At 41.9% G+C, this 16585-nt stretch overlaps 1 protein-coding gene across 3 annotated transcripts in view; it reads left to right on the top strand.

The window, feature by feature from the left end:
• Nucleotides 1-16585, top strand: part of EFNB2 (ephrin B2) — a 53227-nt gene that overhangs the window by 12227 nt on the left and 24415 nt on the right. For all 3 annotated transcript variants that reach the window (XM_081908263.1, XM_081908262.1, XM_081908264.1), the window contains exon 2: nucleotides 15293-15576. In XM_081908263.1, coding sequence (XP_081764389.1) covers nucleotides 15293-15576 — 284 coding nt within the window. The remainder of the gene's footprint in view (nucleotides 1-15292; nucleotides 15577-16585) is intronic.

The raw sequence follows: 16585 nt of genomic DNA, 5'->3' as shown, positions 1-16585 counted from the left end.
TGCTTTTGAACTGCTAGGTTGGCAGGAGCAGGGACCGAGCAATGGGAGCTCACCCCGTCACAGGGATTCGAACCGCTGACCTTCTGATCAGCAAGTCCTAGGCTCTGTGTTTAACCCACAGCGCCACCTGCATCCGATCTGGAGGTATACAGAGAGAGAATTCACCAAAGGGGGTGTTGCCCACAGGACTCAAATCAAATTTTGCAAGGCATGCTTATACTGTATATTTAAAAGATTTATATATTTAAAACATATTTACCCCCTTTCGCCACTGCTTCAGGCAGCTTGAATTGAGAACTGATGTTACTGGGCAGCCTGTGTATAACTAAAATAAACAGCATTGTGAAATGTTGCAACATAAGCAAGAAAAGTCACTTCCCTACATGTGGTGCTTCCCATCTAAATTTGGCACAGGGCTGGAGGGGAGGAATATTTTTTTAGCCAGGCAGGCTAGACTGTTGTCTTCCCAACCCTTTATGGGCCAAGTTTGACAAGTGGGAAGAGCTGCCCACCTGTCGAATCACCCAACATCGCAATAACACCAGGCAGCAGTTTTTTGCCCACAGGGGTCCTCATAAGCTTGTTGAAAGCGCAGGGCAAGGTTGCACTTTGAGAGAAACTTCTGAAGGCTTCTTCAGAAGCCTCTCTCAAAGCATGACTCAAATTGGTTAAATTTTTCTTGTGTATATTTCAACAACCCCAAAGTTTGAGAGTGAGGAGCATAGATGGAAAGGTAGAGTGTCATGGTGAAGTTGGCTGTTCTGCTGAAGAGTGCTTAAATTCTTTATGCACATTGTTTCTAGAATATGACATTGCAAGGAAGCTCTCAGAGGATGAAACTGTAAGTGAACAACTTGCTAGAAAAATCAGAAAAAGAGTATTTTTGCAAACATGCTTCATGTTATATGAGATAATTCAGTAGATCAAGTTTAATCAAAATTGGAGATGTAGTAGTTACATTTTAAAAAAATGTGGTGATCTGTTGTGGAACAATCCCACTGAACCGTGGCTACCCAGACCTTGATGCTGATTGCAAAGGGGCCCCCGTAACAATTCAGGGCCCCCAAAATGTAGGTCCGCCGCTGAAGTTAGGTAGGAGTGACTTACCAAATGGCATAATGGGCCAAATGGAGAGACTTGGTGGGCTGAAAGTTCCCCTAGCCCTGGTATGGGAGAATACTATTGAGGCAATGGATATGCACAAATGCAGTGAATATGTACTTGGGCATGGACATTTCCTTTGGTGCATAATTCCATGCTGACCAAAATGTTTTGCGCATGCTACCTTTGATGAGTCTTAACCATGCTGGGGTGAAGGCAGAAACCACCAAGAGCTCCCTCCCCATTTCCTATTGTGCAGAGTGATTCTCTTCACCACAAGCCCACTCCTCTTATCAGAGGTCTCAAAGGCAGGAAAGGTCTTCCCTCACTTCTATAAATTCCAACATGGTGAAATGTCCTTTGGTTTCAAGTTACTTCATTTCACAGACAACTCTTGAGAGAAGGTTTTTTGTTTTTTTTGTGGATCCTTCATGGCATTGGAAGTGACTGAGTTTGTGAACCCTAGAATGAGTTGTGTCCATTTCTCGGTTACCCAGCCGTGTGCCACACCATTTGGCCAGTGGGAATTCTTGCTGCTTTAGCAGGACAGTCGTTCTGCAGAGCGCCATTTCACAATGCCAGCATTATGTCACCAGCTGTGATGTGCTGCTGCAGGAGCTATTGGGCCTCGCCCTGAACACACATTTGGCATGGAAAAGGGCAAGCAAACAAATCGACTTCGTTTTGCAACAAGCTAGCACAGTTCACTCCCGAACATCAAAACCTTCATTAAAGCTTACCTGCTTTGGCAAGTGGGGTTCAAGGAGTCTGGGCAGTCCTGTACATAAATCTGCACATTGCTTTACTGCTTGCTCTCACTGAGTGAAGTATCTTCACTACAGGTCTACTTTGGCTGGTGCTTACCATCTGTTTAACTGGTGCCCAAGCAGGGTTGATTTGTATGCCTCAGTGGGCAAAATTGCCATTTGGCATTAGCATCACCTTGACTCCTGCGAGGGGCTTTGCCGTCCTTTTGCGTCTTCTGTCCACACTCCAGTTGTTTTCTTCACATTTAATTAATTTTCAGTTTTATTTCAGGAGCAGTCTGGTTTAGTCATTCTACAGAGCTTAACCTTTATCTCCCCCCCTTTCTTTTCTCAAGGTAATTCTAGATTTTATTAGTGAGCTGAGCAGGGAAAATCATGTTGGCTGGCAAGGCAGCCAAGCTGTGTGAGAGAAGGGTTTTTGTTTTTGTTCTAGCAGCACAATCCTATTCACCATCTAACTGGAAGTTAGTTCCATTGAGTTCACACCATGAGCAGTTCATTGCAAGCAGCAACAGTCGCCTGATTGTTGACATTTGTCAACTGCATGGGCAAAAACATGTCACCTGGTCATAGCTGTCAACTTTTCCCTTTTCTTGCGAGGAATCCTATTCGGAATAAGGGAATTTCCCTTAAAAAAAAGGGAAACGTCGACAGCTATGTGCCTGGTGCCATTATTGTTATTATTATTATTTATTAAATCTGTATACAGTTGTATCTCAGCTCCCGAAATATCAAAAACCGGAAGTGAGTGTTCCGGTTTTTGAACATTCTTTCAGAAGCCAAACGTCTGGTGGGGCTTCTGCAGCTTCCAATTTGGAAGTTGAAAGTTTTGGAAGTTGAACGGACTTCCGGAACGGATTCTGTTTGACTTCTGAGTTATGACTGTACAGCCCTTCCTCTGAGGATCACTGGGCGGTTCACAATACAGTGGTACCTCGCAAGACGAAATTAATTCGTTCTGCGAGTTTTTTCGTCTTGCGAATTTTTCATCTTGCGAAGCACGGATTCCCATAGGAATGCATTGAAAAAGAAAAAGGAAACAAACTCGCAAGACATTTTCGTCTTGCAAAGCAAGCCCATAGGGTAATTCGTCTTGCGAAGCAACTCAAAAAACGAAAAACTCTTTCGCCTTGCGAGTTTTTCGTTTTACGAGGCATTCGTCTTGCAAGGTACCACTGTACACAATATAAGCATGTCCCATTCTGCCCCCCAAAGGGCCTGCATATCATTTGTACCCACTTAAAATGGTTGCCATTTTAAAAATATAAAAATATAAAATGAGAACACTCCTTTCCCACAAACACATTTAAAAGGCCATAGAATGTTAATCCGCCAAAGGCCTGGATATAGAAGCATCATTGTGATCTGAGGAGATTGAAATGTGGGTGACCCCATGGGCGTAGCCAATTAAAGCAATAAAAATACTTAACTAACTGACCAATCAACTGTCCCCCTAGCAAAAGTTCTGCCCCCCCATAAGATTCTGGCAACACCCATGGGTGACCCCACCTGCCTTTCAAACTTAGGCCACAGGTGGGTGGGTGGAATAGGTTAGGCCTACTGACCAAATTCTGTTCCTTACACTGGCACACACCATAGGCTTTTATCACCCAGATGCAAAGCACCACACACCTGCATCCAGATGCACAACTCCCGTGCCTGAGTCACTGCCTAATTTGCCTCACGCCCTTGGGAGAGATGGTTCCAGATAAACACTTGGCACGACAGGAGGAGTCAAAAATAGGCTCAGCAGAAGGTTTTTCTGGTGGACCCAATTCTGTTCTCCCTCACCCACCCACAGGAATTGTGACACGAAGCCATTGTTTTCATTAGCCCTGGCCTGTGTGCAATAATGAACTGACTGTCCTTTTTGAGCCACCATAATTGGGCATCACAAGGATTCCATATTGGACAAGTCTTCAGTGAGAGTATACATACTCCTATGGCCTCAAATGTTTTTGTCATTCATTTTTGGCTTCTAGCAGTCTACGGTGTTAAATATATTCTGGGTGCATCTGTGGGCGTGTTCTTGGCGTTTTTAGATGTACACTTCTGCTGTTTTACATGTACAGTGGTACCTCGGTTTAAAAACAGTCCGGTTAAGAACGATTTGGTTTACAAACTTTACCTCGGTCTAAGAATGGAATCTGAATGGTGGAAAGGCACCCAGTGGTGGCAGGCCTCATTAGGGAAAGCGCACCTCAATTTGAGAACAGTATTGGTTTAAGAACGGACTTCCGGAACGGATTAAGTTCCTAAACCGAGGTACCACTGTACACCTAAAAATGTTAAAAATGGTTTCTTGTCAAAGTACTTGGGAAGCCGCACATGAAAAAGCAAATGGAGGTTTGTGTTTTTCCTGTGTGAAGCACCAATTTTGGGTCCCAGCGAACTATGCAGCCCAAACTGTGATGTGCTTGCTTGTATATTAGGTGTGTGCTGGTGCCTAACACAGCACCACGGGATACAAGGTGAATTGTGGTGCTGGTGTGTTCCGTGGTTGTATAGATGGTGGGCTATAATAAACACCATGTTCTTTATTTTTGCTTTTACAGACAACCTTTTTGTTCCATTTTGCAATCCTTCTCACATTTTTTCTGCCAAAGTTGTAGTAAATTCCCTGACTAGGAAACTGGATTAGATCAAGATTGCACATGAAGGATTTAGATTTGGTATTCTCTTGGCTCTTTCCTAACAAATCTTCCCTACAGTGTTTTTTTAAAGTTGATGATGGATAAACAGTTTGAATGGGAATACTTTGACACAAAGGTATTTGGGAACTCTCCATGTAAATTCTAAAATTTACGTGAAATGGATTTGAGGTTGATTCATTCACTTTATATATGCACATTCTCAATTACCTCAGGAGATCTGCATGATGAGTACCCTTCTTCGGGTAAAAAGAAGCTTGATTTCTGTACTGGCTGAACCCTGCAATTTTAATTTTTTTGAGGCTTGTGACAGTGTGTATCTTTTGGGCCTAGTATTCACAAGTCTGGTATTACGAGGCAACTGCAATAATCAGTTTGCATAGAGGCAGGGGGGGAAGTAAGTTTTGGTGTGAACTGGCCACAACTGCTGACACTGCCATTGTTAGAAATGACTGGTGCTACACATCCCAGCTTGAAAACAAGTGTGCTTAAGGAAGCTTGTGGTTTCTCCAACTAGGCAAAAACCACACGCTCTCTTTCTCTCAAGGAACAGCAAAACCAGTATCTCTTCTGACACATAGTCAGTGCTTGAACATTCCAGCCAAAGGACAAGGGAGTCCCCACCCTCTTTTGTTCTTGCTGTGTGACTCAGAACAAGACTGCACAGGTGCTGAGAAATTGTAATTAAGAGGAAGGAGTCTCAAAACTTTTAAGGGTTTCCTCCTTACACTCTTGCGTCTTGAAAAGGGGATTTCTGAATAAGGGACGCTGAGCTTCTGCTAGACTGCCACAGTCTTGTTGCATTGTCTGTACCAGCTTGGGCTTGTGATTTATGGTGCCCTTTAAAAAGTGCACTCTGGCAGATACCAGCTGGTCTCTCTGCAAGCTTGGAAAGAGCTGAGATTCAGAACTTTTGAAAAGAGGTGCTTGCTAGGCTCACTCTCCACTCTCTCTTCTTACACACTTAAATCTTTACATCTTTGCAAGGAAAGGGCGTTTCCTGCTTCCCAGATTGCAGAGCTCCCACAAGAATTCTCTTGAGTCAAGATACATATATATATATCTTTGCAGCAAGCTATGGTGCAGAGTATTTTTATTTTATTTTAGGTACTGTTTTGGCAAATTTGCTGCCATTTTTTTAGACAGAATAGCCATAAAACGATCTGTGCAGTATATTTTGAATAGTGTGCATGCGAAAGCACATGCTGCGCTTTGAAGCAGCATCAAGCTCTTCCTGTATGTTGTGGCTACAAAACAGAACGTCACTCTTTATATCAAAAGGGAGTCTGCTTTCATTGCAGTGCAGGTTTGGTTGCACAGTGCTGTAGGCAGTGAAATTTAATATTATTGTGACTTGTTCAGTAATTTTAGGATGACAGAAGGAAATGGATTAAAGTTTAAATATAAAGGCACACATGGCTTTTGTCAAATGGAATCTGAGGTTACTTACGGAGGGAGTGCCCTCTTTCCCATTGTCAATATGAATTAGTAGTTTTCAAATAATCAGCCGCTAGGCGGTAGATTCAGTGTCTTGTCGTAGAAAAAAAGGAGGTTTACAGAGGCATGGCCACACATACAGACCAGACAGTGAAGTTATAGTTCAGAGCTGTTGAACTGGTTTGGTGCTGTAGGCTTTCAGAATTTGGGTTTCTCATTCATTGTGCACTTGCATAAAAATATTTTTTTGTTTGTTTGCCACTATATAAAGACCTGGCGGCGGGGGGGGGGGGGAGAGAAATAGCTATATGCATTTAATACTCTACCCTTCAGACTCTGCAAATCCCAGCACATTGCCTTCTTGCTATGCCTTTCTTTCTGTAACTATAACAAACCAGCCTCTACTGTTTTGCCTTGGAAATGTCCGAAAGTAGGTTTGCCTGAAATAACAGGAAAGACCCCCAAGTGTGGATGTGCCTATACAAAGGCAGGTGATTTCTGTTTAACCCCCTAGTCACTGACTTGTTCTGTAGCTGCTTGAAATGAATTGACTCACCACCCCTGCGGTTTGCATCTTTGGCAATTACTATAATGCTTCAAAACACAGCGTTTGACAGCCTATTCCTGTGTGAACCTACAGCACTGTTGCCCTCTTGTTATCTTGCTGGTATTTAGAACAGTGCATTCATGCTCAAACCTGTTCTAATGTTACAAGTGCAAAAGGGGGCAGTAAAGTGCTATCCAGAAAATGCTATCTTTTTGAAGAGTGGGGATCTGCTTTTTTTATTGCAGATACTCATTTTACTCTCAATTTGTTATCTCAGTTATTCATTGGTTAGTTATTTTAGGGGACACTTTTCTGCATTTAGTGGTTTTTAAGTGTAGTGGATGTGTGTTTGCAAAAGACTTACCAATTTTAATAATAAATGCAATGGTGGGGAGTGGTACTTCAGCTCCTGTCTGAAGTTGCTTTGCCCTTTTATCCCCCCCCTCTTTTTGCAAACGGCCAAAACTCTTCCGTACATACACATGTCTGACAAAGTGCTTTTGCAAAGAGCTTCAATCAGTTAACAGTTTCTCTTATGTGTGCTGTACTTCCAGCACTGTATTCCTATGGAAACTATGTCCCTCCCCCCTCCACAAAAGAGGGGAAGAACGTTGAGAGTTGGGGCTGACATGAGATGTGGAGAAGTAAAATGTGGAGTGGGGTCAAGGAGTCAAGTGTTGGGCTCTTGGCCAGAGGTGCATGCATGATTCATCAAGAAGTGGTAGGAATGAGCATCTAATTGCCCTCCATTTACCAATTACTTTTTCCATCTGCTCATTCTGTGGGCCCATTTCATCTCTATAAGGATATGCCCATGATTTTACTAAAGGTGTACAGTGGTACCTCGGGTTACATATGCTTCAGATTACAGCTCTGCTAACCCAGAAATAGTACCTCGGGTTAAGAACTTTGCTTCAGGATGAGAATAGAAATCGTGCTCCGGCGGTGTGGCAGCAGCGGGAGACCCCATTAGCTAAAGTGGTGCTTCAGGTTAAGAACAGTTTCAGGTTAAGAACAGACCTCGGGAATGAATTAAGTACTTAATCTGAGGTACCACTGTACTATGTATGTGTATGTATACATATCTCTGCATGTAAGGGGGAAGAAGTATACTGTATGCATATGTAGGTATGATTCCCTATTCCCACCGGCAGAGCAGGCAAATACAATATTATAGTGTGATGTTCAGTAGTGAATTCTGGGGAATGCAGATTCCTCCTGGTGGTTTTCTGATGGTGGCATGAGTCCACTGCAGTTGACAAGATTCATGTGGCTAAAAAAAAAGTTACCAGAGTGATAATGCAATTCTAAAATAGAATATTCATCATATCCATAAAGCATTTTTTTTTCATTTAGTAGACCAAAAAAAGGGGGGGAAAAGACACTGCTGCGCATTAGCTGGTTCTTTGTGGGAGCTGAAATTGATTTAGCAAATGGAACAAAGCTCTCTAGTGCGACAAGTACTTATAGCATTCCAGTAATTGCTCAGCACAATATTGCAAACATAATAAATAATAAAATGAAAATAGTTGTGATGTTACTATGTAAGGAGGTCATTTGTAAAAGTACCATTTATAACTCGTCATTTTCAGTTAAAACAGGCTGTCCCTGCCCCCCCAATAAACGATGTGTGAACTGCATACCTCCCAATTCACATTCTTTTAAATCTTAGATACCCAACGTAAAACAGTCTTGGCTATATGAGAGTAGTGCAGGCGGGACAAGATTCTGTATATAGTTTTTCATTTGGGAAAAGCTCTCAGCAAATGATACTGTTGCAGGGGAAGGTCATTAAGCGTGCTGCATCGCTGCCAGTCTCTAGGCTCAAATTCATGTGTTAAAAGTATTGCATGAAGCTTTAGCCTCTCCTCATGTTTTTACAATAAATACATTGTCCTGCAATGTGCATTTAAAGAAATGTATTTCCTTTCTTACATTTAGCAAGTAAACAAGAGGTGGTTTACTAAACACTATCAGTTGTAACCTCTTGGATGTAAACTATTAGGCCCAGTTCATTTCAGTGTCTTGATGGTGGAAGACTCTGCATACTGTCAGTTCGGTTGTCAATATCCACCTAGCAAAATGGGCTTATGGAGACCCTTCAGCGCAAAGTACTGCTGCACAGAACTGTTGTGGAAGGGCTAGGAGAGTGACATGGTAATACTTTTCACATATGATGATAAAAATATCCTCGAGCTCTGCTGGCCTCGCTTGTATACCCACGCGAATGTGTTAATGTGGGATCAAGAAGGCATCTTGAAATAGGATGTCCATTTGTAGCCAGTATAAAGACTGCTCTGTATTCTCAAGAGAAAACATATTTCTAGTCCCGTGTGTGGAAATACTCTCAGAGTGAAGTAGGGTGGTGGTTGAGATTGGGCGGTAGTTTTGTAGCTGATTCAGGCAGGTTGCACCTGGCTTTTTGTGGGGGTGTGGGGGGCAGGCACTGTGTGTGGCAATAATGCAACAAAACAACACCACAAATAACTAGAATAGAGATAGACTTGTAACTATTCAAGCAACAAACATACTAAGGTGCCATGTGCAAAACAAAGCCTGGACATACTGTAAACATGGAGTGGATAAATGTACAACTGTATCTTAACAAGTTACATGTGCAATAAACGTTTATTCTAGTTATTATTCTAGTAAATTTGGTTTTGAACTTAGAAGCCAGTTTGTGGTGTTGTTGTTTTGTTGCATTATTATTACTGTCACCACATTTGATACTTTGTGTATATACTTTGTGTGGCAAAGCAGCCCAGGCATTTGAAGGAGCCTGCTGAATCGTTGTTAATCTGGCTAGTTTTAGCTTTGTCTGTTTTATTTTGTATTAATGCTTATTTTCTATTGATTTTAATGTAAACTGCTCTGGGATTAGGGCTGGGTGATATATCGTCCAAAACAGATTTGAAGTCCAAATCATGATATTGTGTTTGTGTGTGTGTTATGGGGGAAAAAATCACAATGCAGGAAAAACCCTTAAAGCCAGCCAATGCCTCTCCATACCTCCATCCTTATTTCAGACATTGTGACATAACAGTGTATCGTGATGTTTAGCTGGCGATATATCACAATGTTGAAAACCAGATATCGCCCAGCCCTATCTATCTGGGATTGCCTTGGCAATGAAGTATTTCATAAAAATGCATAAAGAAGGAAGTTCAGTAACCATGGGAACTAGAAAACACTGGGAGAGGCAGAGTACACCTAAACAGTTGGGGATTTTTTAAAAAAGTCATTTGGGGAGAGAGAATACAGAAGAGTTGAGGCATGTACAGATGCAGCAACTGTAGTGTCTTGGAAGTCTTCATACTCCTGTGGCAAATGATACACATGAGTTGTTTCCTGCTATTTCATGTTTGTCATAATATGTATATTACTTGGCATCCTGACACGGTAGAGGAACAGCCTTCCCACACTGTTTTACCACACAGGTAATACAGTGGTACCTCAGGTTACATATGCTTCAGGTTACATACGCTTCAGGTTACAGACTCTGCTATCCCAGAAATAGTACCTTGGGTTAAGAACGTTGCTTCAGGATGAGAACAGAAATTGTGCTCTGGCGGCGCGGTGGCAGCAGGAGGCCCCATTAGCTAAAGTGGTGCTTCAGGTTAAGAACAGTTTCAGCTTAAGAACGGACCTCCGGAACGAATTAAGTACTTAACCCGAGGTACCACTGTATAGCATATGAAATGGATCCCACATGGACTTCCTATTTCATACATTATGTCACCTGTGTGACTGAGGTGCCTGGTGTTCTTCCACCAGATGAAACTCCCAAGCAATGGATTTCCCTGTTAAATAATTTCTGGCAAACAGGTTTTCAAGTTTTCAAACATTTTCTTACACTAAATACAGTGGTACCTCGGGTTAAGTACTTAATTCGTTCCGGAGGTCCGTTTTTAACCTGAAACTGTTCTTAACCTGAAGCACCACTTTAGCTAATGGGGCCTTTTACTGAAGCAAAGTTCTTAACCCGAGGTACTATTTCTAGGTCAGCGGGAGTCTGTAACCTGAAGCGTATGTAACCCGAGGTACCACTGTACCTCTTCCCCTGAAGAACAACTTTTGCACGTTTGAAATGCATTTGGAATCGTGGACTGAATATATTTTGTACACAAGCATAGGAGCCTGTTCTCCTCTTTACATATTCTAAGCATCACTGCATTTCATTTATAATGAGCGAGCATCTTATGTTTGAAATGTCACCATTCAGACTCACATTTGGGGAGTAAAAAACAACAACAAGGAGGCTTTTCTTTTTTCTTTTTTTAAAAAAGGAATGAAAACAGCTTGACATCTGTTTCTGAAGCTTGTGTATTTCATGTTCAAATCGCTTGCCCCAGTGCTTCGGTATGGAAGCTGGCTACGCATTGGCAAAGGGTGCCATCAGTCTGTACCTCTTGGCTGCTGGAATAGTTCCTAGCAGCCATATGCAGCTCCATATTTTCTGTTGCAGGAGCCACGAGAAGGGCAAAGAAGGCAGACAAAGGGAGATTAAAACCAATTTTGTTCATCAGCTCCATCTGGTTCTGTACGCCAGCCCTAAAAGTAATATGTTCTCTGTCTCCCCTTATCTTGCATCTATGTACACGTGATCAGCAGCGCACCATTTGCTTGTTTGTGCCCTGTTCAATTTCAACGGGGTTCTTGTTTGAATGTAAATCTGCGGTGAGAATGAACAGTGAAACGGCTGGAGGTTTTGCATTAGAGCTCTAGCTTTAGCATTTTGGATTTGGTGCTTTGCATAGCATACCTTTGCTCTGGAAGATAACCAGACAGCTGCAGACATAATGAACCTGCCCTTACTGTGCAGCTTTCAGCTGAACTCTTTAGAGGACGTGGCCTTGCCATCATTGGTTTGGCACCAGGTGTGGGTTTGGGGAGACTTTTGCTCTTGTGTATTAGTTACAGTTCTGTTTGAACCAAAGTTTTTTTAAGTTAGCTAAAGCACTACCACCTCCTGCACGTTTTTCAAAGTGTCGTCAGGGAATATGACTGGATATGTAAAATCTCTAAAGACTGTATGTCCCACACAGATGGTGGCACAAGTACACCAGCAGCCTCTGCTTCATGAATGCAAAACGCCACAGTCCATAAATCAATTAAGCCTTGCTTTAAGGTGAATCAGAAGTTGTGGTCATTCTAGTTAAGATAGTAAAATCATTTAAAATATTTACTGATGGCTTATTGTGAAACGCTTACGCTCTGCCTTTCCAAAACAGCTCAAGGCTACTTGAAAAGCAAGAGAGAGAAAAGGAATACTAAAGATAAGTGAATGAATGAGACAGATCAATTAAAAATACAATATATTTGAGGTCTTGTGGGAGCAAAACTCAGAAAGATACATCCATAAGACCCGATGTAAAAGCCTGTCAACAAAAAAATCACTAACAGCCAAGCCTTTCTGCCTTCACAAAGTACCTAAACTTTCTGCCCTAGTAAATTGGAGTTTACATATTTCTAAGCTTCCTCATAAATATCTGGACAGCCTCTTTTTGCCTCTATAATCCTGTGCCTTGATTTAGTTTTTGAAGTAAAATGGCTGCAGGGCAAGTGACTTAAGGAAACAATAAACACCCACACATTTTTCTTCATGTATCTTTTAAGGAATACATTTACAATATATATATTGACTATCAGGTTGTGTTCTTTTTGAATGACTTTTTGGATGACTGCGCCATTCCAGAGGCAATTGTAAGCCCTCTTACCTGAGAGCAAGTCCCTTTTGATCTTTAAAGTTGAAGACAACATATAAAAGCCGGAAGAAGGAAGGAGGGAAGTCAGCTCGGGAGAGCAAGAACAAATGTGAAACGTCATGTATGTGTATGTATAGTATGTAACTAAAAATTCAATAAAGATCATCTGGGGGGGGGGGGAGAGAGAGAGCAAGCCCCTTGGTGGGACTTAATTCCAAGGAAGCAAGCATGCACAGGATTTCACAGACAGATTGTTTTTGGGTGAAGATGCAAAAATAAAATAAAATGGTGATCTTTGCAACCTTTTAACAGTTTTTAGGCAAGTGGAGATCCATTTCAAGCTCACAAACTCACATTAAGAGTCTTCGAACCATTGTCACCATCTTCTATGCATGCACCTTTTTATGTGCATGCTAAGGCACAGTCCAAGTGTCCCTGTTTTCCAGGGACAGTCCCGGATTTACAGAAGCCGTCCTGGTTTCTGATTTGATCCAGGAATGTCCCGCTTTTCGTTAGGACATACTTTCTTTCATCAGAGAAATGTTGGAGGGTATGCTAAGGCAGTCTTTCCCAACCTGGTGCCATCTATATATTGTAGGCCACAACTCCCATCGGCGAGCATGGGAGGGTCAGGGAAGGCTGGGGCAAGTTATTGGTAGGCATATTTAATCAAGCGCAAGATAACAGGAACCTCTGGTTTAATTATTAAGCTTTCATAATGGAGCAAGCACAAATGTTTGTATGTTTGTGTATACGAGGGAGAAAGATTGCTCTGCGTTTTAATGCTAGCTGTTGGATAGGGCCATTCCTTTCAGTCTTCAGAGACATTTTCTATTAAGGAAGATCTCTGCAGCAATATGGCTGACAGGAAAGATTTAGGAAGAGGGAAAGGAGGCTTTCAGCTGTAGGTATTAGGGGGATATTGTATCCATAGCTCTAAAGAGCAGCTTCCTGGCATTAATTGGAAGACATGCATCCAGGCGTGGGGGTGGGGGAGAAAGATTGCAGTGGCCTTTGTTGCTTACGAGAGCGTGTCTTCATTTTGCGGTTGAATCAATATTACAAGCAATTATTTTAATTTTGAAACGTTTATTTTGTTTAAGGCACCACATTAAAATGAAGCCGGTTGCTTGACTGATGAGTAGCCAACTCGATAAGGAATCTGAAATATTTCAGATAACCATTTGATACCAGACAGTGCACACTTTAATGGTTTACGTAGACCTGCCCTAGTTTTAAGGCAAGGCAATGCTTTCCTTTTTTTTTTTAAGGAAAGGAATGAGGGAAGGAGATGAGTTGGAAGCCTTCTAAAGGATCAGCAAGCAGAGGGAGGTATTGTGGACAAAAGGAGGTCAGATGTGCATCCATTGCCTGGAAGCTGAAGCAACTGTTGGTTCACTGCCTGGCCATATGGTAGGCTAGGAAGGGGCCAGCCAATGCCTCTGTTACAGTTGAAATTGCTCTGTGTAACATTTAATTATCTAGCACATTTATCACATACCTTCCTTAAATCATGCAGCTCATGAATGGCTTCCCAGGCAGTCTCCCATCCAGGCACTCACCAGACCCAGACCTGCTTAGCTTCACCAGCAGCATCTGCCCTAGACAGTGCCTGTGATATCACTGAAAAACAACATAAACCCCACCTACACCATTATGAGGGTTACGTCACATTGGAGAAACGTAACTTTGACAAGCTTTCTAGAGTGATTGCTTCCATGAGCAAGGCTAACATCATGGAATTGTAGAGTTGTAAGGGACTGCGAGGGTCCTTCAGCCCAAACCCCTGCAATGCAAGGAATTTCAACTAAAGCATCCAACTTCTGCTTTAAAGCTTCTTTGAAGGAGAGTCCACTGTCTCTCCTGGGAGTCCGTTCCACTGTCCAACAGCTCTTGCTGTCAGGAAGTTCTTCCTGATGTTTAGGTGGAATCTCCTTTCTCATAACTTGAATCCATTGGTTCGGGTCCTAGCCTCCAGTGCAGAAGAAAAGAAGCTTGCTCCATCCTCCATGTGAATATGGTTATCATGTCTCCCCTTTACCAGGTTAAACATACCCAATTCCCTCAGCCATTCCTCATAAGACTTTGTTTCCAGGCCTTCGATCATCTTGTTCACTGTGCTCTGCACACGTTCCAGCTTGACAACATCCTTGTGGTGCCTAGAACTGGACACTGGGCTCCAGGTGCAGTCTGAAGGCAGAATAGAGTGGGACTATTACTTCCTTTGACCTGGATACTATACTTCTGTTGAAGTTTTTTGTTGTTGTTTTTTGCTGCTTCTGCTGCATCACACTGTTGACTCATGCTAAACTTGTGGTGTACTAAGTCCCCTAGATCCTTTTCACTTGTACTACTGGCAATCCAGGTATCACACCACAGGATGCTTAATATCTGCCTACTGAAGTTTCCCGCTTGAAAGAACATTTCCTTCTCATTTCAAAGGATGTTTGCTTTTTACCTCTTTTATTTTAATTTAGGCTGCGTACCCATCACTATTTACTCTGGCTCCAGTGGACTCCCACTGCTGGTTTTGAAGCCATATGCACATAATGTTAGCCACAATCCATGTCTACCCTGTGGTTTCTTCAGAAATGCTACTGTTTGATGCGTTTCCCCTCAATGGACTTCCTTCCTGGTTGAAAACATAAGGAGCATTCACTTTGCAGCTAAGCTGAGGTGTGCACATTTGGGACAGCCGTTGTGCGTGCACAGATGACAAGAGCAGATGACAGCGTCATGAACAGGAGTTCAAGGGGGGGAGTGTTTCAGGGCAGGGCCAACTAATCAGGAAATGTACACGGTGAATACATTAGTGGTGTGCACAGCAATGTGCAAATGTGACTTGAAATGCATCAGGGGAAAATTTAAGCCGCTAAGGTGTGCGCAGCCTTAAAAAGTGGGGTTTGTGTGTGAAATGGAGGTCTTGTAGCCTGCAGCTGCTGTCCCATTCATTTCCTTTAGCAACTTAGATGTGGGGTTTGTTTCCCAGTTTTCAAGCTGTATTTTGTTCCCTTTGCTACCTCCTTTTCAAAATATGTTTCCAAGTGTCTTGACATTTTTTCTTTCCCTCCTGATTCTTTTTAGATTCCATCCTGGACAAGGACTGGTACTATACCCAAAGATCGGAGACAAACTGGATATTATATGCCCGAAGGTGGACTCTAAAACTAGTGGCCAGTATGAATACTATAAGGTCTATATGGTTGATAAAGACCAAGCAGATAGTTGCACTATTAAAAAGGACAACACACCTCTGCTCAACTGTGCCAAGCCTGATCAAGATGTTAAGTTTACCATCAAGTTTCAAGAATTCAGCCCTAACCTCTGGGGCCTGGAATTTCAGAGAAACAAAGATTATTACATCATATGTAAGTGAACAATGACTTTTGTTTCCTTTTCCTTCTGTCTTGCTGCTTCTTAATTTATTCATTGTATTCAATCAAGTAAGAAGCTTAAAGGATTTATATTGTTTTCTTTAAAGTATTTTCATGGCAGCTTATTATTAACCAACTCCCTGCTGCTTTAGAGCTTTTTTTATTTATTAAAGAAAAGGTTCCAGGTTTTCATAGATGTGAGCTGTGTAATTGTGGTAGCGATGCTCATAATGCAATTTATGGAAAACACGGGCATCTTAATCTGGTTCCAACCAATGTATAGAGGGGTAAGGCACCGCCAGAAACAGCAGTTCTGCATTTACCCAAAGCCTTGAGTACACATTATGTATGTATGTTATTATTTTTTAATGTTACAGTATCACCCCTCTGAAATATGGTATGTCAATCACTGCGCATTGAATGGTGAACAGCAATAATTAAGTATAATATACTACAGTTTTGTAAATCCTAATTTTAAGCAAACGGAAGAAGGGGGAAGTAGGAGAAATAGCTCAAGATGTGAAGTAATCTTTCTGGGTAGGAAAAAAAATAAGAAATTGCTAAAACATCACCTTGGTAGATAATTCACAAATTGATCATTTACATCAAAAAGTGGGTTTGGTTTCTATTTGCATAATCTTAAGTGTTCCGTCTCTAAAGCTTCAGAGAAACTGGAGACTTACAGCCTTCTTTTTCTCTTTGCATGCCTTGCCTTTCAGGATAAGCCCTATCAAGCTGGCTTACTTTTTCTTTTTAAAAAAGCGAATATTCATTTAAGATGCAGTTGGAAATAGCTAAAAATTGAAATGTACACTTACTTGAAGGTTAAGTCATTGAAATCAGTAGGACATTACCAGACAGGTGGGCACTGAATTACAGCACCAATGTGCTCTCATTTCCCCACTCTATTGTTTTGTTTGCAGGACCCATAGTGAAAGTTAAACAAAGCTCCGAATTATGGCCTTATCTTTGGGTGCAGTCTTAACAGTCCTTCTCTGTTGAT

The sequence above is a fragment of the Podarcis melisellensis genome, assembly GCF_964234715.1.
Source record: "Podarcis melisellensis genome assembly, chromosome: 4".
NCBI classification, from domain to species: Eukaryota; Metazoa; Chordata; class Lepidosauria; order Squamata; family Lacertidae; genus Podarcis; species Podarcis melisellensis.
This window is presented reverse-complemented; position numbering and strand designations above follow the sequence as displayed.